The following is a 25,141-nucleotide window of genomic DNA, read 5'->3' as shown; positions in this document are numbered from 1 at the left end:
AGCCAAACCATGGACCCACTGCTTTTGAAAATGTCAATGACTCTATGGTAGAGTTCCCTGTGCAAAGCAATTTTTTGAAGAAAATGTGGGGTGGCCCTGAATAAGCAAAGGATTTGGGGTATACTAAAAAACAGACCATATAATTTGTGATATTGCCACAAATTGCCTATCCCCAAGCAGTAGGAACAGCTTGTCTCCATTGCTCCACTACAACTGATTTTTTTAAAAAAGTAATTGTGTCCTTGACTTGCAAGTGTTCTATACGCCAAAGGTGTTTATGGAAGACAATCTTGCTCGGCTGCGAGTGATCGAAGAAGAAGAAGAAGATATATGAGAGTTTCAAACATGCTCTTCCATACTTGTAATCTGAGGTGGTTCATTTTAGCAAAACTTAGCAGCGTATGGTTTTGTTAACTGAGGGATCTTGTACCTTTAAGACATAGGCCAGGGCTTGATACAGTATTGGGGAAGACCGAGCTGGAATTTTGTAATGTTGATGGTTTTGTAATGTTCGCTGTGTCGCCAACCAGGTGCCCCCACAGGAAAGCAGCAAGCAGGATTCCAGCGCCAGAGCGCCCTCCTCTGCTTCCAGCAGCTGATATTCAGGAGCACTGCTGCCTCTGATCATGGGCAGAGCATGGCCATGATGGCTAGAAGTTGTCCCGTCTCAGGACACCGGCTGGCCCCCGCCTTGCTGCCACAGGGGCAGCTTCCTATATGTGGGCAGGTGCTTGTGTTTTGGGAGGCTGCCCCCTGCTTAGATATTTTTAAGAAGTATAAAAAACAAATCTCTTTCACAGTGTCTCCCCCCCCCCCCACCGTCCAAAACGGGCTCTTCCCCAACGGAGGCTTCTCTTGCAGGGGGAAAAGGCACCTTCAGGTTAGCTCTGCAATCTTGAGATCAAGACCTTCGGGGAGAACGTGTGCCAAGAGCCTCCCAGCGCAGGATTTTCATTCTGCTTTTTACTTATACGGCTTGCTAAAACGGTTTTCTAAACGTTGGGCAGTAATTGTAAAAGCTCCTTTTTGTGTTTGTTGTAACCCCTGGCATCTCCAAGAGGGCCTGGCTGTTGGTCTTTCAGTGCTGGGGCACGTGAGCCCCCCCCTGCCCCCCCCAGCAGTCTTTAACATCAGCGGTAACATCTAGACCATGGGAGCATTTCAGCCCTGTTCTTGAGTTTGTTTAAAATCTAAAACAGCTTATCTTGTATTCCTTTCTTTGAATTTGTGCCATTTAGGTTTTTAAAACCTAATTGTAAAGGCAATACTAAAATTTTCCCAGCTGAGTCCTCAACTCTTTATTACTGTGCTTGGCTTTCTTCAAGTTGGGCTGTGTCTAAAACTTGCCATTTAGGTTTTCAAACCTTTTTGTAAACTCAGTTTTAGAAACTGTACCTTTGAGTCCTCAATCCTTTATTACTGCGCTCCTGCCCTCTAGGCTTGTTGCAGCGCCTGAACCCCACTCAAGAGCAGCTCCGCGCTGGAGAAACGGAAGCTATCCCCAAGGCATTGACATTCCCCGTGGGCAACGGCAGCCCAGTTCCCCTCCGGTGGAAGGGAAGTGCAGCGTTTGCCCCAGCCAGGAGAGCCAGCCCCTCCGTGTGGATGGCAATGCAGAACAGCAAAGACCTCTTCCGCCCTATCCTGCCTCCAGGTCTTCAGCAGCTGTAGGTCAGTCACGGGGGGGGGGGGGCAGAACCCCAAGAGCTGTTTCCAGAGAGCCTTGTCTCCCCTCCCTGGGCCTTGTGAGCTGGGCCAGTGCAAGCTGTTGCGAAGGCCATTCTGGTTTCCTTCCAGCCTGCTCAGCACCGGTCGACTGCTTGTAAAAATAAGAACCTAAGGTCCTGGATCAGGCCAGTTGCCCACCTAGTCCAGCATCCCGTTCTCTCTGTGGCCTGTGGGAAACCCCCCCAGAAGCGTCCCACCACAAGACTTTCTCCCCTTCTGCATGTGCATAGCTCTCATGTCTGGAAGCCCCAGGCGATGCCCCTCCTGCAGGAACTCACACTCTTCTAAAGCCACCTAGGTAGGGGACCATTGGTGCCTCCAGCAGGGAGTTCCACAGGTTAACTATGTGCCGCTTGAAGGCGGACTCTGCACACACGCAACATTCTCCTCCAGGACATAAGCAGGCTGCCCGCAGCCAATGAAGGGTGTAATAAAATCCTTTTTATTGCATTTTGTGCAGACAGGAATCTAAAAAATAAAATACAGTAGAAGCGTCAACACAAGCAGTCAACAGAGGAGGAGCCACGACCCCATGGATATCTATTGGCATAGAGAACAGCGCGGGGGGGGGGGGGCGGTAGCCAGGCAGCCCACAGAAACACTCGCACAAAAGTAGAGGCAAGCCTAACGCGCGTTCCTTTGGATCGGCAACCTGGTTTATTTACAGGGAGGAAACTGATCGGCGTTGCTTTGCACACACAAATCCCTAGAACACAAAAGCCTACGATGGAGGAGCTCACAAAAGCTATCGAAATATTGCACTCGAATCAAGAGTCACTTGGATGGACGTAAAACAGGTTAGCTACGGTGATCGGATTATAAAGGTTACTGGATGAGCCGACTGGTGGGAACATTCATTAACAAAGATATTGCACATGGAGCTTGGGGGGGGGAGTGTGTTTTAACCAACACAAATAGGGCCTCTGGGTCCTTCCCTTCTTCTCAGAAGCGGCAATTCTGAAGGACTGGGACTCTCCAAGGAGACCCCTTCTCAGTGCGCACATTGGGGATGATTTAAAATTACCACCTTTTTTGCTGTTTCTGAAGCTGGTCCCGTTTCCGCTGCAACCCCCTCCTCCAGCAGAGGTATGTCCTGCCCCCTCCCCCCCCCCGATCACAAGAGGACCCTCCCTGGGCGGACGGGGCTGAAGGGGCTCCAGGAGAGAGCGGCACACGGGACACACACACACAGGGGCCAAACGTGCAGGGTCAGAACGGGGGGTGTAAACTCGCATGCAGTGCCACCTGCTAAGCGTGGCCCTCTCCTGAGGGACTGGGAGATATGGGGGGGGGGAGTGGGGCAGCTGGGAGGGGAAGGAGTCAGCCGTGCGGCGGCGGGAGAAGAAAACCCCCCAGGCCTTCTGGAGGTGGAGGGAGGGTCAGTCACACCCTCTGAACACCCCACATGGAAAGTGCAGGTGGGGGGCCAGATGCAAGCCCACCAGGCGGGTGGTGAAGGGGCAGCAAGGGGTGATCTAGCTGCTAGGGGTGCGGGCGATGGGAAGCTGTGAGCCCTGCATTGCAGGGGTGGTCTGGAGGACCTTTGGGGGTCCCTGCCTTGCAGGGGGCTGGACTGGAGGACCCACTGGATCTTCTCCAACGTGGGGGGTGGGGGTGGGCTCCCTTTCCTTGGAGGTTTTCCTGCGGTGGCCGGGGGATTGTCTGGCGGTAATTCTTGAACTCTTGTTTCCTGCATGGTGGGGGGTTGCCCTAGATGACCTTGGGGTGTCCCTTCCAGCTCCCCAATTCTTTGCTGCTCCAGCCACGGCCCCGGGGGCCAGGCTGACTGGTGGGGCGCAGGGCGAGGGGGACGCGGAGAGTTTGAAGCTTAGCAGGCTGCACTCGGAAGTGGAAGCTCAGATCTGCTGTGAAATAGGTTCAGGTGGTTCTGGCCCTTTTCCCTGATAAGAACCCTAAGAAGCTAAGAAGAGACAAGTGCACAAAGGAGGAAACAGCCGCCGGCGCCGCCCGGTCTCAGCGGAACTCCCTGCCACTGCATGGTGCCCGTGGAGAAGTGCGCGGTGCCCGTTCGCCAAGCCGCTCCAGGCCTGGCTCCTGGCCCCGCCTGGGGGGTGTCTCGGCCAGCCACCCACCCACCCCACCCGCTGGATCTCTCTTTATGTATAGACTTTCATCTCGTTTCTGTCCCCCCCCCCCACATAAATACGACCCCTTTAAAAATACATGTCCTGTGCTATTTACAATATATACAGCCCCATATCAGGCAGAGCGATGTCCCTCTGGCTACGGAGGAGTATTCACATTGGTTAAAAGCCCCACAGCGGACACTGGGGGGGGAGGGGGAGAGGGAGGGGCTGCATCACACGTTTCGGGGGGAGGCAAGGGAGGGAGGCTTCGTTGTTGCAATTCCTGCATTGCAGGGGGTTGGACTAGATGACCCCTGGGGTCCCATTTCAAACACTGTGATTCTAGGATGGGGGGAAACAGAATCCCCCCCAAAGCATCTTAGCCCTTTGTTGAGCCAGATGAGAACCGGGGGGGGGGGCATGCAGGAGGGCGGGGGGGGGCATTAAGTGCATCCGGCTGAGGCAACCTTCCTCCCCCAAGGGAGAGACTGCCGTCCCATACGGGGCATTTGGGGAATGTCAGCGGGCGAGGAAGGGGCCACAGAAGCAGGAGGGTGGCGAGAGGGGCCCCCGCCCCCACTGTGGCCCCTGGGGGGGTGTCACCTGGCAGCCCAGCCCCGTGGGCTGGGAAAGCCAGTCCTAAAGTGCAAAGGGGCTGTGGTCTTGCAGGGGCCCCGGTGGGGTCTGTCCTGTCTCCTCTCCCGCCCCTTTTGGCAGGAAGGAGGAAACGCGGACCCCAAAAGGCGTGGCTTCTCCGTCCGAGACGGGGCAGACAGACCCATCTCTGCGGCCCAGTGTCCCTCGGGGCCGGACGGGAAGAGCAAAGTGCAAAATGGTTGGCGGGTTTGGAGGGGCGACAGGACACAAGATGACCCCCTTTCCCACTCGACAGCTCTGCCATTCTAAGCCCAGGCAGCCTGCAGGGGGTCAGCAGTAGTTGCCAGGCCCTCCTGGGCAAAAAGGGCAAAGCAGGAGGGCAGGGGGTTGGACTAGATGACCCCAGGGGTCCCTTCCAATTCTACAATTCTACGATTCTACGATAGCTGCCCAGCCCCATTGCTTTGGTCCCCAAGAGGGGGCTTGTCTTAGGAGGGCAGGGAGGGGAGAGTCCAGCACTGGCAAGGGAAGAAGCACGCTGGTGGCCTTGGCTGGTGCCCTCTCCCCACCTGGGGGGCTGGATAGGGGGGACGGGGCGGGGGGAGCAAGGAGCACACCCGACAAAAGGCAACGATAGAAAAGCAGGCAGGAACAGGGCAAGGGGCTCGGCGCGTCTGAGTCTCCGGCCTCCCGGGGAAGTCACTTAGCTGCCGGCGGCCGCCCTCCGCCCCACGGCGAGCACCGGCCTAGAGCCGAGGTCGATCTATGGGTCAGCGGTAGCAGCCGTGCCGCTGGGCGGGAGCTGGCGGCCGCGGTGTTTGGATGGGTGCGCCTGGCGCTGCAGTTCACGTGCGGAGAGACGAGTGGAGCGGCGTTGGGCGGCGGACCCTCCCTGCTGGCTCTCCGGGAGAGATGGGTGCGGAAAGGGGCAGGCGGGGCTCTCAGGCGGGGCACAAACCTCCGGGCAACGGCCTCGGCCAGCTTCTCAGGAGTAAATGGTGATGACCTCTCGGCCGCCACCGCGCACCAGCAAGACCCGGTCCAGGTGCTCCGTCAAGACTTCCAGGAACTCCATGTCTGGGGGGAGCAGTTAAGGAGCGGGGGGGCACCCAGGACACAGAAGAGAGGCCCCCACCCTGGCCCTGGCCCACCCTCCCCAGAAGAACCAGGGACCTGATTCTCCTCTGACGTTTTGGGTTCTAAATGCACTTGTCCAGGTAGGACCAACTTGGCCAGTTAGCCCTGGTGATCATTGGATGTCTACTGACTGGGGTTTTGTTTTTTTTCTTTTCTTTTCCCCAAAATGATCTCTGAATTTTTGAATTTTATTGATATTGATGCTGCATTTTATGTTGTATTTTATGCTGTTTATGGGACGCGGGTGGTGCTGTGGGTTAAACCACAGAGCCTAGGACTTGCCGATCAGAAGGTCAGCGGTTCGAATCCCCACGACGGGGTGAGCTTCCGTTGCTCAGTCCCTGCTCCTGCCCACCTAGCAGTTCAAAAGCATGTCAAAGTGCAAGTAGATAAATAGGTACCACTCCAGCGGGAAGGTAAACGGTGTTTCCATGCGCTGCTCTGCTACGCCAGAAGCGGCTTAGTCCTGCTGGCCACATGACCTGGAAGCTGTACGCCGGCTCCCTTGGCCAGTAAAGCGAGATGAGCGCCGCAACCCCAGAGTTGTCCGTGACTGGACTTAATGGTCAGGGGTCCCTTTACCTTTTACCTATGCTGTTTTTAAGTCACATTTTAATTAATGTTTTATATTTTCTGTTAGCCACCTTAGCCTGGTTTTTAAACTGGGAAGGGCAGAATATAAATAAAAATTTATTATTATTATTATTAGGCAGAGTATCTGCAGTTTCTCTTCCTGTGTTGCCCTTGCCCCCCGCAAAAGCCTTGCTCTTGGGACGCCCCACAAATGCCCCTGCCCCCAGGTGCCCGGGGGGCTCTGCCAGGGAAGGATACAGTTCTCGTCCCCCTTGCGGTTCCGGGGGGGCCCTGGCATGTTGAGCAGCACCAGCTTGGCGTCCTGGGACTTCTTCACGATGGCCTCGTTGAGGCGGATGGCGGTGTGCATCCGCCGGACGTTGGACTGGTTCCTGCGGAAGACGGAGGGGGCCTGGTCGGTTGGCTCCAGAAGCCTCTTTGGACCCAACCCTGCCCGCCGAAGCCCAGCGTTGCCCTGCCCCACGACAGAGGTGGGGCGGGAGAAAAGCCCGGCCAGAGAGCCCCCCTGCTCCCCCCCCCCGCGACACAGAGCAGAGCAGCCCCAAGCAAAGACTTACAGGGTCTCCCACTCCCTGGCAGCGTCAGGCAAAGGAAGGAGGAAGAGAGAGAGCTGGTCATTGACTACCTGGTGCCCGCGAGGGATGCCCAGCTGCCTGGCAACCCCCTCCCTTGGCACCAAGCCCCCTCCCCTCTGCCCAGCAGCCCCCCTGGTTCCCTGCACCCTCAGCGCCTCTCCAGCACCTGCCCAAGCGATGCCCCGGCAGGAGCAAAAGTGGGTCCCTCCTGCCCGGGGGGCAGAGGCGCTGGCGCCGGGACTCACGGCTTCATGCTGAAGAAGTCCTTGATGCTCTCGGGGCTGACGGGACTCTTGCCCTTGTTCTTCTCGGCCAGCTTGTCTTTCGTCCAGGTGAGGTGCACCTTCTCCGGGGCGGCCTCTGGCTCCGCCTCCGCCTCCGTTTCGTCCCCCGGAGACGGGGAGCCGCTGGTGGCGTTTTTGTCATGGATGAGCTGCACCTGTGGCAGAGGAGGAGGGCGGGAGAGGTTGGGGCCAGGGCACGGACCCTCCACAGCCCCAGTCAGGATCGAGGCCATGCCCCACAAGTCTCTGCCTTGGAGAGGCTGCGTGGTCAGGGATGCTTTAGTTGAGATTCAGGGCTGGACTAGATGCCCCAGGGGTCCCTTCCCATGATTCCACCAGTAGACTGGGTTACCTTTGAGGTCCCTACCTACTCTGATCGCTCTCTTTTTCAGGGCTGCAACCATTTGGCGCTTCATCAGGTTAACTGGAAATGGATTCATTGTGCAGATTCTCTATTTGTGGGATGTAACTTCACTGAAGCAGTAGCAGTCATTTCCTGCTTGCCCAGAGTGGACACACAGGGGATGTTGCTCCAGCCAGGAGGACTTCCTGTCACACCTGGTCTGGACTTCCTCCCCTTGTGTCTGACCAGGTAGATGGGCGTGGCCCTGGCAGACCCTACAAAGAGACTAGTCACCCAGCCATCTTTCTCTTGACTCTCTGCATTCCATCTCTGCTTTTTTAAAAAATATTTTTTAATTAATTTTCAATTAATAAAATTCCAATTGATATCAAATCAAATCTTGCCACATCATAATACAAACAATAAAGCCAATTATGCAAAATTTGCAGAGGACTTCCCATGTTCTGGCTGTTGAGAGAAGGTTCTTTCACTTGTTCCTGCTTTCTTCTCTCTTACTTTTCCAGTTTTATCATTCCGGCATTAACCCATTGTCTTGATTCCATCTCTTCTTGATGCCTTTTTGCTGTCTGCTGGTTCTCAGCCAGCAGCACCTGGGCCCATCCCTCACAAGAGGATGAATCCCACACCCTTCTCTGTAACTGGAACTAAAAGCTCAAGCCTTCCTTCAGGATCACACTGTGAACTGAATGTAAGTAAACCTCATCATTCGTTTTAAAGAAGACTGTTGTGTTGCTATTGTTTTTAAGAGGGAACAAAGGGGGATTTAGCGGGATGCGGGTGGCGCTGTGGTCTAAACCACAGAGCCTAGCACTTGCCGATCTGAAGGTCGGCGGTTTGAATCCCTGTGATGGAGTGAGCTCCCGTTGCTCAGTCCCTGCTCCTGCCAACCTAGCAGTTCGAAAGCACATCAAAGTGCAAGTAGATAAATAGGTACCGCTCTGGCGGGAAGGGAAACAGCGTTTCCGTGCGCTGCTCTGGTTCGCCAGAAGCAGCTTAGTCATGCTGGCCACATGACCCGGAAGCTGTACGCCGGCTCCCTCGGCCAATAGGGTGAGATAAGCGCCACAACCTCAGAGTCGTCTGTGACTGGACCTAATGGTCAGGGGTCCCTTTACCTTTACCTTAAGGGGGATTTACCAGGAACAATCCAATCTGGACAAGCCAGGCTGGATTGCTTAACTCTAATGATTCTCACGGATTCATCAACTGGCTTCCTGCTGTGTACGAGGGAATGTGCTCTGCTACCAGCTCACTAACCTGAGTGAGGAAGGACAATATTTAATCAATATATCCTCTCCTACTATCTTCAACATTCCCACATTATTTAATAGAAGCCCTATTCTTAGAAGAAACTGCAGATGTCAAGAAACCCCCTCCCTCCCTCTGCCTCCCTCCCTCTGCCCCTTCTGGGCATTTGAGCCTGGACCCCCAGTGCCCCCCTGGGCAGCCTCACCTCTTCTTCCGGCTTCTCCTCGTTGTCGCCCACCTGCTCATCTGGGACATTGAGGCGCAAGCGCGTGTTGGTGGGGTTCTTGCGGCGGATGGAGCCACGCGACTCGTCCGTGATGCTCTGGATCTGGGGAGCAGAAGGGAGAGGAGAGGCCACTGGCAAGGGAACTGCCCCAATGGGTGGTGCCAGGCTGGTGCCAGGCTCTGGCTGTGCGCCAGGTGTTTTATCTGCTAGACGTCCAACTCATCCTCAGGCTCCTTGTGGGCAAAGGCTAAGATGCCAGTTGTAAAGCTCATATAACATGCACAGGTTTTCTTCATATCACCCCCCCCATCTGAACACACCCTTAAAACGCTCTGTGTGCCCCCCCCTTGTGAGAGATGCTTTAGGGTGGCACCCATTGCTGGCCAAGAGACACTGAGATCTGTGTAGTGAGAAGTATAGTATATAATAGACAGGGGGAGAGATATGAAAAAGATGAAAGACAGGGCAGGGAAAAGGAAGTCCTTCTTTACACAGTGCTTCATTCAACTATGGAACTCCCTCCCACAGGAATCAAGGATGGCCACTAGCTTGGATGCTTTTAAGAGAGGATGAGAGGCATCCATGGAGGATGAGAGGCCATGGGGGGCGGCTACTAGCCAGGAGGGCTCTGCTTGGCCTCCCCAGCTGGAAGCAGTGATGTTTCTAGAAGCCACAGGAGGGGAAGGTGTGTGGGCTATCTGTCCGGAATATAGTTGTATTTCAAGGAGTTAGTGATCTCATCCTCTCTTGCAGCCACGCAGCTGAATCGGCTCTCTTCCCTCCCTCTCCCTATATGGGCAATCGATCCAGGAGATCTAGTGATCTGACATGGTTACCCTCCCTGCCTCTCTTTGCTTCCCCCTCTCTCTCTCTTGTTCAGCTCTTTGATGGCTGAGAACAGCCTTTGGTGCCCTAATCTGTGATAATGATGGGTACCCTCAACTTACTTGATGTCGGACATTGTTTGGAGAAAGTGAGGCACCGGGAGAGGGTGGCTAATGAATTATCTGCGCGTAGCCTGTCGAAGAAGCCACACAGGCTAACAGACTAGCTATCTATTAATCCGATAGTTGGGGGCATAGTTGCTGGTGCACAGACTGATGGCTGTGGGGCTGTGCAAACTGAGGCTACCTGGGGGAGCCACTTCGCCACTTCTTGAGGGCTTCCAAGTGGCAGACTGAGGCGCTTCCTTGGCATGTATATATTGCTTGCTGTTTAGAATAAAAACCTTCAATCTTCTCACTCACTCGCGTTTTGTGTTACTTCTGAATCTCATTTTAAAAGAACCGCCTTGCATTTGGCAAGATGCCCCTGTGATCAAATCCTGCTTGTGGGTTTCCCAGAATGAGCCCCCAGTTGGCCCCTGTGAGACGAGGGCAGGTGCAGATCGGACCCAGTTCTAATGTGCACGGAGGAATCACTGCGAGAGAGCAGGACTCTCTCCTCCCAGGCCCTTCTTCAGGCAGGGCAGTTTTCTCCCTTTGCACTTGCACGAGACCTTGCAGCGCTTCCCAGCCCATAAGTGGGAGGGGGTATTGCGGCCCACCAGCCCCACGGCCACTTACCTCGCGCTCCCTCTCCGTCTTGGTGAGGTGCATCTGCTTGAGGATCTGGGAGCGCTGCTCCATCACCAAGGTCTTCTCGTAGGTGTAGGCGGAGATGTCACTCTCGTGCTGCGGGAGAGGGAGAGGGTGGGACATGGGGACTCCCCAGTGAGAACGCGACGCTGGAGCAGACAGGCTCCTGGCCGGATCCAGCAGCCGGCTCCTCTGACGGCCTTACCATCTCCACCACTTCCACCTCGGCTGTGATGCGCAGGTGGTACAGGAAAGTCGTCAGGTCCTTCTTCATCTGGATGCTGTTGTCGTCCATCTGGGCCACGGTGAAGATCCGCATCTTGCACTTGCGCCAAACCTACGTGGGAGGAAAAGGGGCGGTGGAACCACTGAGCCAGCGTACAGCCAGCTCTGCCCAGCTCAGAGGACTCGTTCCCGGGACAAGGCCTGGCAGAACACGGAAGCAACAAGAAACACCAGGGATAAAGACTAGGACTAGCCGCCTGAGAAACAGTTTCTATCCAAAGGCGATTTTGGTTTTAAACGCAGTGTAAGGAGTCTCTATGGGAGTATATTGTATTTAAATAAGGGGTATCAGAGGTTTTAGGGGGCTAACCAGGTTGGGATAGCAGGCTTGTTGGTTTTTGAATGTCTGGTGTAGATTTTTTCAAATTCATTGTTTTGTATGGGACAATGACAGTAAAGACTATCGTATCAATAGAAGTGGACTATGCGGAACTGGAGAAGCTGACCAGGAAAATTTGAAACCAGCATGATCAAGCTTTCCAAAAAGACTGGAGTGAATTTGTACAATATTTGAAGGATCACTGTAAGCAATTAAAAACACGAGCAGGGTTGTAAGAAGTAATGACAATGATTATTACCTTTTCTACATTTACTTAAAAATTGAGATAAGTTGAATGAGAAAAACATAAAATGGAAGATGTATAACTGCTATGATATAAAGATGAGCTTTGAAAGCCATGAGGTGGGCGGGAGGGAAGTTGATAGGCTCATAAGAGCAAAAAGTAGAGTGGATAATAAGAATGCATCTAAATATTAAAAATGGAATTGCAATAAAAATATTATTAAAAAAAGAACATGTGCGCCTTCCTCCCCAGCAGCCGTCAGAAGAGACTGGAGCTCCAATACAGCCATTTGTGGTCACTAAGAGAGTGGATTTGTTGTTGGGTGTCCCTGCTGAGAACGCTGCCCATCCTTGTAGAAGCATAGAATGGCAGAGTTGGGAGGGTCCCAAGGGACCATCTAGTCCAGCTGCCTGGACTGATTGGACACAGAGGAACAGTGGGATGAACCCCCAAGGGAAGAAGGCCCAGAGCCCGGAGGTGGGGGTGGGACAACGGCGAGGGGTCAGAGGGAGAAGAAGGAGCAGATCGGGAGGAGGAGATGTCGGAAGCGGAAGAAGCAACAGGGCTTAGTGAGCAAGAAGAATCAGAGGCAGAGAGAAGACCAGAATCAGAGGCTGCAGCAGGAGAGGAGGGCCAGACAGGAGTCCAGCTGGTGAAGAGTCACAGGTCTCTCTCCCTCCTGCTGCCATGAGCTCCCCTCCCCACTGGTCTCCCAGAACCAGAAGAGGAATGAAGAGGGCGGAGGAGAGGTTGGCGGCATGCAGGCACAGCCTCAGATTACTTGGGGAAACCCTGGAGTGGAGGGGGAAGGTGGGGTCTTTGATCTCAACAGCTGATTTCCATGGAGTAAGACCACCAAGAACAAGCTGTTCTTCTCCTTAGGCCTGACACTCAACCAAGTCAAGATCGTGTTTTTGCTAATACAGTGGTACCTCTGGTTGCAGAAGGGATCCGTTCCAGAGGTCTGGCCAGATCCTGAGGTTTTCGCAACCGGAGAGACCACTTCTGCACACACGTGCAGGGTGGAACAGTACTTCTGCGCAAAGCGGTCTACTGCTTCTGCACATGCGGCAAAAACCTGGAAATATACTTCCAGGTTTGCCGCTTATGTATCCCAAAGTTTACGTAACTGGAGGGATACGTAAGCAGGCGCACGACTGTAAAGAGTTAGCTCCATCTTTAAACTGTGTGATTACCAACTGGCACCCTCCTGTGGCACCGACCCCCTGCAGTGCAGGGATCTCAGCGCGTCACCCCCGGCGTCTCCCCGGATACCTTGTGTTGACGCAGCAGGAAGGGCAGCAGCATCAACATCCCTCCGTCGTGCACGATCCACCAGACGTCGATGTGGCCCTCCGAGAAGCGTTCCGAGTTGGCCGGGAACATGGCCAGGTTCTTGGCCACCAGGAGCGCCATGTGCCCAGCGGTGGTCTCTCGCACGAGCTCTGTGGGGCGCAGGCAGGGGAGAGAAGCGTCACCCACAAGAGGAGAGGAAGGACAGAGAACCAGTGCTCAAAATTCACACATTATTGGCCGCTTGTGACCAAGCGAAGATGCCCAGGTGCCAGGACAGCATCTGATGTCTCCATCATCTGGAGGTGCATGGCTGGGGATCCTTAGAGACAGACCATTTTCACACGCTAATACCCTGTTCTGTATAATTCTATCTGGACAATCGGAATGAATTTCTGGAACCAAAAAGGTGCGTTGAAAAATACAACTTTAGAACCGCCTAGCCACAAAATGGCAACTAGACGTTCGATTTTGGCAACCGTAACTCTGGTTTAAGGAGCCACTTGGTGCCTCGCTTATATATCTGAGTTTCTAACATGGCAGAGAACCCTAAGGTGAACAGGGAGCAGATGAAAAGAAGTGATTCTGCCTGCAGCACATCGTTAATCTTTGGAACTCCTTCCTGAAGGAGACAGCAATGGCCACTGACCTGGGTGGCACTGGAAGAAGATTGGGCCAATTCATGGGGAGGAGGAGAGGGCCATGGCTGGCTTCTAGCCACAAGGGCCACGCTCCCCACCCCCAGCAAGAGGCAGCAATGCTCCTGAGTAGCAGTTGTTGGAAAGGAGAGCACTGCTCTTGTGCTCAGATCCTGCCTGTGGGTTTCGCACAAGAGGCCCCTGTTTGGCCCCTGTGAGAGCAGGGTGCTGGAGTCGGTGGGCCCCCTTTGGCCTGGCCCTTAGGGCCCCTCTGCCCTCCCAGCCCCTGCCCCCCGCCCAGCGTGTACCAATGAAGTTCCTCCAGGTCTGGTGGTCCTCCTTGCTGCGCCAGTTGCGAGGCCAGCCGACCAGGACGCTGTTGTGCTGCAGCCCCCCCAGACCGCTGGACTGGATCAGATGGGACATGCCGTCGCGCACTGAGGTCGACGTCACCACCTGGCAGAAGCCCTTCACCTTCTCCGCCTCCATCAGCCGCCGGATGGACTGCGAGGGAGCAGGGAGGAGAGAAGTTGGAGCCCCTTCCCGGCCGAGAGCAGGGATCGGGACCCTGCAACCCCCAGCCCCAGGAGTGCCGCTCTGCCCTGCTCACCTCCTCTGCCCGCTGGACCTGAGCATGGTTGTCCAGGAAGGTGCCCTCCAACACGGAGCCCACGATGGTCAGCCCCTTGCCGGCCTTCAGCTGGTTGATGAAGGAGAGCAGCTGCGGGTGGGCCACGTTCTGGTCCTGATCCACGCGGACAAGCACCAGCAGCTGCGGCCTGGGAAGGGGGAGGCGGGAGTTGGTGCTGGCCGAGCCCTCCTCAGAGTAGACTTGTTGGAATGCAGGGAACCATGGCCATCAGTGTCAGTGGGTCTCCTCTTGAGTAGGACTAGCATTGGAGGATTCCTGCCCACTCTCGTTGCCTCTCCTTCCCAGTCCCAAGTCCCCTTCCTCTCTCCTGCCTTGCCAGCTCCCACTGCTGCCCCATCCCTTAGGGTTCATAGAACAGTCGGGTCCCCCAAGAGTCATCTAGTCCAGCGCCCTGCCATGCAGGAATCACGCCCCCCTCACGTTCACGCCCTCCCTTTGCTCCATGTCTCGTGCCAGGCGCATCTCTGCCCCTCCTGCCCTTGTTATGCCTGTTGTTCTGGGCAGCTGATCCAGGGCCCCTGGCACCCCACTGCCCAGCAGCCTTCCCACAGGTGCCCGCCCGTCTCCTTGCCTCTCCCTCTTCCCGCACCCACCCAGTCAGTCTGGCAGGGTCCTGCTCCCTTACCTCCAGTTCTTCGTATGGGGCGGCCCTTCCTCCAGCCGCAAGAGGGCATAACGGGCCGCGCTGAGGGACAGGCCCCGGATCCCATCGCCCCACTCCTTCTCCGCTCTGCAAAGTCAAAGGTCATCCTCTGAGGCCCTTCTGTGTGTTCCTCCTCCACCAAAGGCCCGGGGGGGGCCACAACATGAGAACAGGGCCTCTTCTGTGGTGGCTCCCTCTTGGGGAAACGCTCTCCCCAGGGAGGCTTGCCTGGCTCTTTCGCTTTGTCTTTAGGCGCCAGGCAAAAACGTTCCTCTTCCACCAGGCCATTCACTGATGCAACTATTTGTGGCCTCTTAGAGTGTGAGGGTGCTGTTTTTGTTGGTTACTATGTTGTGTATTTTTGTGTTTTAATATTATTATGTCTTAGGATTTAGCCAGAAGTCTGATTGAACTTTGCCAAACATGGGGAACCCCCTGGACTTACTTGCGCTCAGGAGCCAAGGGAGCTTGGCAGAACTGGCTGGATGGGCCATTAGCGGGGGACAAAGACCAGCGATGACCATGAAGGAAACCGTCAGAGGGCAAGACTGCCAGGCAAGGGGGAGAGGGACCCCTTCTTTTGGGAGGTGCTGGTGCACAGAGGCCAAGGCCAGGTTATTTTTTTGGGGGGGGGGGAGCTCCTTGTAGTCGGTTTGCAGCGAGAAGGAGAAGGAGGGCAGAACTGCAAGTGAGCTGGGAGTGACCGGCTGGAGGCCAGAGAGGCAGAGGATGGCTTTTTGCTGTCCTTTGCAAGCAACGCTGCCCTTAAGGGGAAGCCAGACCCTCGTAAGATGCACATGTTCTGCAATCCTTTAAAGGTTATGATCTTTAAAGCCCTATGCAGCCTAGGACCCATGTACCTATGGGACCGCCTCTCCTGGTCTGCCCCGCGGAGGACCTTAAGGTCCACAAATAACAACACTTTGGAGGTCCCAAGTCGCAAGGAGGTTAGATTGGTCTCCACTAGGGCCAGGGCCTTTTCAGTACTGGCCCCAACGTGGTGGAACGCTCTGTCCCAAGAGACCAGGGCCCTGCGGGACTTGACATCTTTCCGCAGGGCCTGCAAGACAGAGCTGTTCCACCAGGCCTTTGGTTTGGACCCAGTCTGACCCTTACGTTTCCCTCCCCTTATGGTCTTGATTTACCAGCTACTTTAAAATGAGGCTGCATTTTAAATTGCATTTTAACCTGTATTTTAAATTGGGTTTTTTCTTTTCTCCCCCACCCCCTTTCTCCTATTATGTTTTTACTGTGATTTTATTGGTGTTAGCCGCCCTGAGCCCGGCTCTGGCCGGGGTATGAATAAAATTATTATTATTATTATTATTATTATTATTATTATTATTATTATCTAGGAGCAGGTTGTAGATATGCGTCAATAGAGCAATATATCATAAAGACGCCACAGTCTCTGCTGTGTCTTACTGTCTCGGAAGACAACGCAAACTCTGGGGTATATAAATTTAATAATAGGGAGGGAGGGGTCAGGAAAGGTGGAGGAGAAACCACCCCCGCTACCTCTGCCCTGGAACTCGCAAAGCAGTGGAGTGAAAGAGGCTCCTAAATCTTCTTTAGGATTGCAGAGTTGGAAGGGACCCTAAGAGATGTCTAGCCCGACCCCTGAATCGCAGGAGTCACTTGGCCTGGGTTCTTCCCCCAGAAAAAGACCCGGGAGGACCACTAGCCCCCGACCCGCCAACTTACCCTCGATATTCGATGTATTTGTAGATGAGTCCTGCAATCAGCATGGCCACCAGCGCATAGTACCAGGAGCAGATGAACATCAGGGCCAGGCAGAGGCTCATGCCCAGGAAGGAGAGGGTCCTGTGGGCACCGGGGGGGAGGAGAGCTGAGCCCAGCCCAGAGGAGCACCGGCAGCCGCCCAGGCCTCCCTTGCCACCCCCATCATTCTGCCCGGACGCTGGGGTCCATCTCCAAGGGCCTTCTAGCGGTTCCCTCGATGTGAGAAGCCAAGTTACAGGGAACCAGGCAGAGGGCCTTCTTGGTGGTGGCGCCCTCCCTGTGGAACGCCCTCCCACCAGATGTCAAAGAGAAGAAGAACTACCAGACTTCTAGAAGATATCTGAAGGCAGCCCTGTTTGGGGAAGCTTTTAATGTTTAATAGGTTGTTGTATTTTAGTGTTCCGTTGGAAGCCACCCAGAATGGCTGGGAAACCCAGGCAGATGGGCAGGGTATAAATAATAAATTATTATTATTGCCAACAGGAGGCTCCTCCTGGAGAACAGGAAGGGGCCACCCAAGGCCATCTAGACCAACACCCTCACTGCCCCGCAGGAACGGCAGCTCGAGAATCCCCGGCCCTTCGCCACTCACCAGTGGTAATACCGAAACCGCGGCCGCCAGTTTGGGGTCCTCAGCAGCGTCTGCACCGCGCAGGCCAGGTTGACGAACATGTAGCACATCAGGAAGAACCTGGGGGGGGGGAAGCAAGGGCCTGAATGTGGGGGGAGAGAGAGGGAGGCTCAAAGCCACCCCTTCCCAGTGCCTGGAAGGAACTGCCCCATGTGGGGTGGGAGGGTGGAGCTGGGGAGGGCAGCACTGGCAGACAGGAGGGGCTGCCCCAGCTTGAGGGATGCTCAAGACCTGGGGGTGGCTGGGCAGTCTGGCCTCTTCCTGGGTGCTGGAGAGAGACCCCCTGCCCCGTGCTCAGAGGGGCCCCCCAGAGGTCCCAGGAGGGGAGGGGGCGTACATGGAGAGGATTGGGGCCACCTCGTCCAGGGAGGCAATGAGGATGCCTATTTCGCAGATGCAGGCGGTGAGCAGGAGGGCCCAGGTGGGTTCCCCGTTGGCCTTGCCGTGCCCAAAGACCTGCGGGAGAGGAAGAGAGAAGGCAGAGAGACCGTCAGCAGGAGGAGGGTCAGGAAGGGGCCCCACACCTGGTCCTGGGGAGGGAGGGAGAGGCGCCCCTGGGAAGAAATGGCCGCAGCGCCTGGGACTTTGGGGTTGGAGGAAAGGCGAGCCCAAGGCGGCACGAGAGAAGTTTGCCAAATGACGGCTGGCCTGGAGAAAGTGGCGAGAGAAGGGAAGGCTCTTTGCCCTCCAATGAAGCTGAACGTTGGGAAATTCAGGACAGATAACAGAAAGCCTTTCTTTACTCAGTGCAGAGTTAAACCAGAACTCCCTCCTGCAAGAGGCAGCAATGGCCAAACATTGGTTGGATTTAAAAGAGGGTTAGGCAAATTGATGGAGGAGGAGGGGGCTATGGATGGCCCTACTCTGCTTCCACGCTCGGAGGCAGCAATGCACCTGAGTGTCAGTTTCTGGAAACCAAAGGCTCTTGTGCTCGGATCCTGCTTATGGTTTTCGCACTGGGGCAATTGCTTGGCCCCTGTGAGAACAGGATGCTGGGCTGGATCCCGCAGGCTCCCCTGATGGTCTCATGAAGGGGACAGCCAGACATGATCATGCACTGACTGCAGCCCAGCAGATGAGGTCCAGATCTGTCCCTGTTTGGCCTCCGCTGCCAGAGCAAAAGATGGTTCCTCATTCCCAGGGGCAGCCAAGTCTTCCGGGAGTTGATCCAAAGTCCCCTCTTGGGTTATTGTCCAATCCCTCCTACTCCATAATTTGAGCCTTTAATTTTTTGCAAAATCACACGAGGTTTTTTTAAATTGCATATTTTGCCAGGCTCTTCATGGTGACACTTTGCTGATTTTGCCTCCTTGTTCCTTTTAGCAGAAAGGCAGTGCCAAGTTGTCCAGGGTGCTCAAAACAAAAAATGGAACACAAAGAGCTCCAGAAAGGATTTCTCTGAACTGAGAGAACCCGCAGTAAAAGTGGCAAATGCAATCCAGTGTGATCAAAAGACATTTATTTCACAAATACACTCATGGAGTTTGAACTTGCAGTGAGTGACCAGGAAGGAGCCTTTGAGGTTGCAGTGAACAGCACCACGAAAATGTCACCCCAGTGTGTGGCAGCCACGAAAAGGGCAAATTCCATGCTAGGGATGGTCTGTCATGGATGCATTGCAGGGGGCTGGACTAGATGGCCCTTGGGGGCCCTTCTAGTTCTACGATTCCATGGAAATAAAACTGACACTATCCTAAGGCTGTTACACAAATCTATGGTGCAGCTACACTTGGTGCGCTGTGCATAATTCTGATTTATGGTTGGGCAATTGAATGAATGGGGAAGTCATGGCTCTACAATGTCCTTGCTGGATGGGCCCCAGCCACCCCCTGTACCAGCCCCATTGCCTCCTCGCTCTCCTTTTGCTGTGGGGCCCCAGCCCCCCCCCCGCAGCCGAGGAAACAGCTTTGGGCGAGAAGCTGCCGGGGGCGAAGGAAGGACCTTGTAGCTTCTGGCTCCAGAGCACCTTGCGGAAAGTGTGGAGCGGCAGACAAGGTGGATGTGGCAGGTGCAGCCGAAGCAGCTGACAACTCTGGCTACTTGAAGGGGACACCTCAAGGGCAGGAGGAGGGGCAGGAGCAAAGGGGGGGCGCGTCCAAACCCTCAAGGCTCAGCGAGGAGGGGGCTGCGGGAACCGTGCACGGGGGCACTGCAAGGGCGGAAGAAGAAGAAGCAAAGGATGGAGGCATGTGGCCAGCCCCCTCCCTCCCTCCCGTCTCAAGGTGGGATCAGATGTTCACGAGGACGAAAAGGCAGCTGAACGGCTCCAGACTTCCTTTGCTGCAGTATTTGCAACTCGGCTTACAAATATAAGCAGAGTCTGCTGGTTCAGGCCAAAGGGAGCCCATCTAGTCCAGCCTCCTGTTCTCACTGTTAGGATTTTGATGTTCCGTTCCACCTAAACAGATGTGTGGAGCTGTTGCATGGCACATGTCTGTTTACATTCCAGCACAGCTTGCCGGGAACTTCCGTTTGTGTATTGCTTTTGCTTTGTGCTTCCTGCTTTTGCTTGGACACGAAGGGGAGCAGACATGTTTTTTTCCTTTGTCCTGATGCTGAATAAACGCCTGTACATATGCCTCTGTCCGCTTCTTCTGTTGCAAAGAGTTCTTATCCTTGCGTGCTCAGTCTCTAAAGGTCTCTGAGGCTTGAGTTGAAGTTTTGATGCTATTCCAAGAACCGGAGTTTGCCCGGCTGCCGGCCGGTGGGCTGGAGCCAGCTGGGGGCTGCCAATTGCCCCCGTCTCCCAGACGCATCCCAACACTCACAGGGCCTGACCAGATACTCCTTCCAGAGAAGCGCAGGCAGGACCTGAGCACAAGGGCAACTCTCCTCTCCTGGGGTTTCCAGCAACTGGTATCTCCGACCACAGAGCCTGAGCCCTCTTCCCCACCATCCATCGCCACTGTCTTCTGGAGGAAGGAGCTTGACTATGCCTGGGCTTCTGGCGCACAGCTGGAGACAGGGCACTCGGCTAGACCCAGCCTGGCTCAGACCCAGCACGATGCTCCCCCTGGTCTTCCTGCGCCCGCTCTGACCTCAGCTGGCTTGATGCTTCTGCTCAAGAGGGGCTTCGCCATCCAACCCATTTGATTTGAGAGGAGACAAGGGACAGGTGACCTTGGAGATGCGGGTGCTGTGATTGGCAGGGCAAAGCTGCCTCTTGTCAGGGGCCCTGGGCTTGCTTTCTTTCTGACACCTGGAGATGTTTCTGTCGGAGGCAGTTTGAGGGTTGTGTGTCGGAAACCCTGCTCAGCCACCAAGCTCCCTGCCTGGCCTGGGGGGCAGCCGACCTCACAGGGCCCTGGGGGGGGACGCAGCTGTGCCCACGGCCCAGGTGGCATTTAAAGGGACGAGATACAGGGATGGAGAATTAATTGCTCTTGTGGAGAACCAAATTGCTCTTTGGCTATTGTTGGGAGTATATTGGGAAACTAATGAAAAAAAATTACAAGAGAAGAGAGACATGGATGGAGGAGGAGGAGCGAGAGCTCTTTCGGGTGCCATCAGAAAAGGGAACTTCCAGGCTACCTGATGGGAATTACGGGAATTATCTTTGGGCTCTCCTGGACGCCTCTGACTGGCCACCGAGGGAGCAGAAGGAGACAAGAAGCGCCTGTGGGGTCAAGCCAAGGGCCAACCTGTGGGAAGCCAGCAAGCGGGATCCAAGCATGAGAGCAACTCTCCCCTCCTGCGGATTCCAGCCACTGGGATTCAGGAGCATGGCTGCTCCCGACTGCACAGGCAAAGAAGAGCCTCTCCTCTGTGGTTTTGGCTAATCCTAGTGAGGAAAACTCCTGGCCTGATCCTGCTGAGGGTGCAAGGAGGGTTGGAACGCACCCTGTCCGACCAACCGCTTGCTGTGTGCGCACACACGTGTGTGCATGTATCTGTGCCCGTGTGTGTGCGAGAGAGAGGGGTGCAGGGAGGGGGCACAGGAGTGGAGGCAGGAAAGCCGCCGCCTCCTTCTGTTACCTAGCATGGCTCGTCCCTCAAGTGAAGACTGCAAAAGAGGAGGGAGTTTAAAATTAGCCGCAAGTCCCTGTCGGCTGTCGGCTTGGATTTGCGCAGATGTGGCTCACTAAGTGCGCCAAACGCACTGAGAAACTGGGGGGCCCACAACCCGCACCCAGGCAGGCTTCACCAGCACAGACACACGCAAAGCACATCAGGCCAAGTCAGACAGGGGAGCTGGGCCAGGATCAACACCAGTTGCATCTCTGTCCCACCTGCTTCTCCAAGGAGCTCAAGGGGGCCTGCAGGATTCTGCGAGGCAGGGACTGGCCCCCAAGGACTGACCCTCCTGGTGAGCTTCATGGCCGGGGGTGGGGTGGGATTTGAACCCAGGTCTCTCTCCCAGGTGCTGGTCTGACCCTCTAAGCACTGTGCTCTTCCCCCCTTTTCCTGCTACTAGGAAACAAGACCTCTCTACGTCGGTTGCAATAAACAGTCTGAAGCAGTTATTTAAAAGGCCAATTAGAAACAAACATTAAAGTTACATTATATAGATACACACACACATATATAATAAAGAGTAGAAAACATGCATACTTATTAAAACCACTTCTCAAGATTATGGGTTAAAGTTATGAGCCTGGAAAATGCGCCGGGACAAAAAGATTTCTAGCCCATAACAGGGCAGTGAAAGGGAGTTCCCAAGAGTGCGGAAGTAGCATCATGTGACAAGTTCCAGCTCTGCAGATCCCAGCCCCTGGGGGGGCACAGAGTGACCTGAGGCCACAAGTGTAGGAAGGAAGAAGACCCCCAATCCTTTCCTCCCATGGGCCACTTCTATATTCTGCCGGAGGGGGCAGGGTCCTCACCAACACCCCCTCCCAAAAAAAACCCTTCACCACAACTCATCCTTGACTGCACCAGGAAGGGTCTTCCTGACTGCCCCCCACCCTGTGCTGTGGCCACGCTCCTCCCTCCCCCCAGGCAGGCACTTACCCGCAGGAAGGGGACGATGCCGTCGCGAGAGATGGCCTGCAGCAGGCGAGGGGCCCCCGTCAGGCTCTGCAGCCCAGCTCCGCAGGTGGAGAAGAAGGACCCGAAGACAATGACCCAGGGGGAGGGCCAGGCCAGGGTGCCCACCACCAGGTTCCCGCTCACGGCCTCGCCAAACCTGGAGGGGCAAAGGGCAGGGCTGAATGGACTGGCAAGCTCTGCGTTCTGTACAGTGGCATCTTCAGTGCTTTGGGTTTCGGTGTTTTGATTCCACGGTTCTGTGCTTCTCTGGTTTGCTGAGAGCTGCTTTTGGGCACAGCACCTCGTGGGCAAAGCAGCACGTAAGTAAACTCAATGGATCAGCTGGTCACCTCGCCTGCCCTCTGTTGCTCTGAGCCCCATCCCATCTCACAGAGCAGAACTGCCTCCTCTGGCTTTGCTTTATAAAATTTGCACACCGCTTTACTGTAAAAGATAACCCTCACAGCAGTTTACAAAAAAGATAAAGCAATAAAATCATCTGCAAGAAAAATGAATAACAATTTAAGGCTTCCGAAAAGTGAAAAGAACAATGGACTAAAAACAGAATGAAACTGGCATCAATTTTCTAAGCAACTGGACAGGCTTGTCCAAACCAACATGCTCTGAGCAGGCATCGAAAAGAGAGCAGTGAAGGCACCTGCCTGGTATCAAGAGGCAGGGAGTTCCAAGGGTTAGGTGCTGCCACCCTAAAGGATCAATTCCTTAAAAATGCAGAACGGATATTATGTGGCACCTGCAGGAGAGCCACTTCTGCAGATCAAAGAAGTCAAGGGGGCATGTATTGGGGTGACCTTGCAGGTAAAGTGGGCCCAAGTTGCAAAGGGCTTTATATACGAACAGTTTCGACTTGACCTGATAGCAAACGAGCCTGATAGTGCAGATTTCCGGGCAGAGGTCTTGCATGCTGACAGGGCCTCCTTCCTGTCAGCAATTGGGCTGCAGCATTCTGCTCTAACTGTAGCTTCTGGATCGGGAGCAAAGCGATCTAGTCTTGATCCCTACTGGGCACCTTCTGGGCTCAAAGAGGCCAGAGGTTGCCATAATTGGCTCCCCCAAAGCCTGTGTAGCCCTCCTAACATTTCCGTCCCCAAAATTGGGATGTCAGGAGGGGTTTGCCAGCGCTTTCTGCTCACTTGCTCCAGAGTGGGCGTCTTTTGGGCCGGGATTCTGGCTCTCGACTTGCGCCAGACCAGAAACAGGACATTCTGGGATCCAGACAGAAGCCGGGATTGGCTTCCGTGATCTGGGATGTCTCACTTAAAACGGGACACTTGTGAGGGTGTGAAGAAAGGCCCCACCTGCTCCGCCCTTTCCCCAGGGGACTGAGGAACGTGCAGGACTGGACCAACTAACTCGGACTCTTCCTGGTCAGACAGAGCCAGGGGTCACCCTCCCAGGGGGAGGGAGAGAGACTTTGACAAGTCGAGTGGCCTTGGCATCGGGTTCCTTCCAACTTCAGGGATGCAGTAAATTGGAACCCTTACATTGTTGTGGCCTGGGCAGGATCAGTCCAGATTTAGAGCCCCAGAGCTCAGGTTTATTTCAGACTCTACACAGAGTCTATTGGCTCCCCACACACTTTTATTCTGAAAAATGTTCCTTAACATGACTGCTGGATTGTGTGTGATGGGTTTCAGAATGCCCCCTCCCTGTGCCCAGATGCTTGGCATTTGAGCTACTGGAAGCTTAGGGCTGGAAGTGACTGGCACACTCTCCTGAGGTATGGGGAGGCTCAGCGACAGCCTGGGCTGCCTTTACTCTCTGAGTAACTCACAGGGGGTGTCAGTGGGAGGGGGTGGCAGCAGCTAGCAGAGAGTAAGACCCACTGGCAGCCCTGCAGGGATGTTGTGCTGCAGTTGGCAAGGAAGTGGGCAGCAGAGCCTTCTCTTGGCTCCCTCTTCGTCTCAGAGGGCAGCAGCCCTCTGGGAAAGGGGGGGGCCCTTTCTCCCCTTGCGCAAGAGGCCAGCGGGGACCCCTGGACGAGTTCGGCTCAGGGCAAGAAGTCTCTCCTTTCCTGGCAGCCACCATAGCTGTGCCAACCCTGCAAGGCTTATTAGTCCTAATTTTATTTCCATTTTTATTTTATTTTATTGATTTGCTAACAAACCTAAAGTGCAAGCGTGACGAAACAGAAGGAATCAAAGACTTAACCCACAAAGCGTCTCAGCCTGGAAGGACGAAAGCGAAAAGGAAAAGGACACAGCACAGCCGCAAAGCAGGAGAGGAAAGCACAAAGGTTCCCTTTGCAAATCATCAAGATTTTTGAAATAAATAAAGAATAGCATTCTCCAGCTGCGTCTCCCATCCTTGCAAAGGTTCCGTATGGCCCTAAATGAGCTGGTGGCCCTCCGTGACCAGGTGCCTCGAGATTTGTATAGGGAATAAAGCCATTAGTATTATGACCCAAAAATGTCAGTGGCGGCTGCAGCAGCACCTTGGGTGGCCTAGATTGGGGAAGGGCAGCTGAATCCCGGCTGCCAGGAGGGACCTCAGCACCACAGGCAGCAGCCGAGGCCGGCATCCTGCCGGGCAAAGAGAGCAGGGAAGCGGGAGGGGTCCCTTGGCGGGGGGGGGGCTGCACCAGACGCAGAGTTTTCTGTCTTCCAAGGGCTTAGCAGGGGGTCCCTCTCAAGGCCACTGCCCTGCTTTGCTTATGCTCTTTATGTGGCACATTTTGTGTTTTACGCTGCAAAACTTCTCCAGATGGAGGGCGCCATATGTATTCATTATTATTTATTAAAGTTATATGCCAAAGACCACAGGGCAGTTTGTAACAAGAGGACGCAAGTTTGAAAACATAACCATGTTATCTTAAGATCCTTGCGTTTCCCACAACAATAGCAAAAAACAATACCCCGCCACAGACCTGTTTAAGGAGGCTGCAGAATGTTTAATCAACCCAAGGCCTGGTATTATCATTTTATAAATTATTATTATTATTATTATTATTATTATTATTATTATTATTATTATTGGGACACGGGTGGCGCTGTGGGTTAAACCACAGAGCCTAGGACTTGCCGATCAGAAGGTCGGCGGTTCAAATCCCCACGACGGGGTGAGCTCCCGTTGCTCGGTCCCTGCTCCTGCCCACCTAGCAGTTCGAAAGCACATCAAAGTGCAAGTAGATAAATAGGTACCACTCCGGTGGGAAGGTAAACGGCGTTTCCGTGCGCTGCTCTGGTTCTCCAGAAGCAGCTTAGTCATGCTGGCCACATGACCCGGAAGCTATACGCTGGCTCCCTCAGCCAATAAAGCGAGATGAGCGCCACAACCCCAGAGTCGGC

The 25,141-nt window shown here is 54.6% G+C and overlaps 1 protein-coding gene across 3 annotated transcripts in view; it reads right to left on the bottom strand.

Annotated features, from left to right (window-relative positions):
• Window positions 1-3,878: 3,878 nt before the first annotated feature.
• SLC12A5 (solute carrier family 12 member 5) overlaps window positions 3,879-25,141 on the bottom strand; it is a 111,146-nt gene continuing 89,883 nt past the window's right edge. For 2 of the 3 annotated variants that reach the window (XM_053394805.1, XM_053394808.1), the window contains exons 12-26: window positions 21,816-21,990; window positions 17,203-17,321; window positions 16,827-16,925; window positions 16,196-16,315; window positions 14,474-14,578; window positions 13,807-13,975; window positions 13,505-13,700; window positions 12,541-12,710; window positions 10,623-10,754; window positions 10,406-10,513; window positions 8,820-8,942; window positions 6,964-7,157; window positions 6,701-6,715; window positions 6,381-6,514; window positions 3,879-5,489 (exon numbers count right to left, since the gene is read on the bottom strand). In XM_053394805.1, coding sequence (XP_053250780.1) covers window positions 5,398-5,489; window positions 6,381-6,514; window positions 6,701-6,715; window positions 6,964-7,157; window positions 8,820-8,942; window positions 10,406-10,513; window positions 10,623-10,754; window positions 12,541-12,710; window positions 13,505-13,700; window positions 13,807-13,975; window positions 14,474-14,578; window positions 16,196-16,315; window positions 16,827-16,925; window positions 17,203-17,321; window positions 21,816-21,990 — 1,951 coding nt within the window. In that variant the 3' untranslated portion in view covers window positions 3,879-5,397. The remainder of the gene's footprint in view (window positions 5,490-6,380; window positions 6,515-6,700; window positions 6,716-6,963; window positions 7,158-8,819; window positions 8,943-10,405; window positions 10,514-10,622; window positions 10,755-12,540; window positions 12,711-13,504; window positions 13,701-13,806; window positions 13,976-14,473; window positions 14,579-16,195; window positions 16,316-16,826; window positions 16,926-17,202; window positions 17,322-21,815; window positions 21,991-25,141) is intronic. The other variant, XM_053394807.1, reaches the window with a different exon arrangement.

This window comes from Podarcis raffonei, chromosome 6, assembly GCF_027172205.1.
Source record: "Podarcis raffonei isolate rPodRaf1 chromosome 6, rPodRaf1.pri, whole genome shotgun sequence".
Lineage (NCBI taxonomy): Eukaryota > Metazoa > Chordata > Lepidosauria > Squamata > Lacertidae > Podarcis > Podarcis raffonei.
The sequence above is the reverse complement of the archived record's forward strand: the minus strand, read 5'-3'. Positions and strand labels throughout refer to the sequence as shown.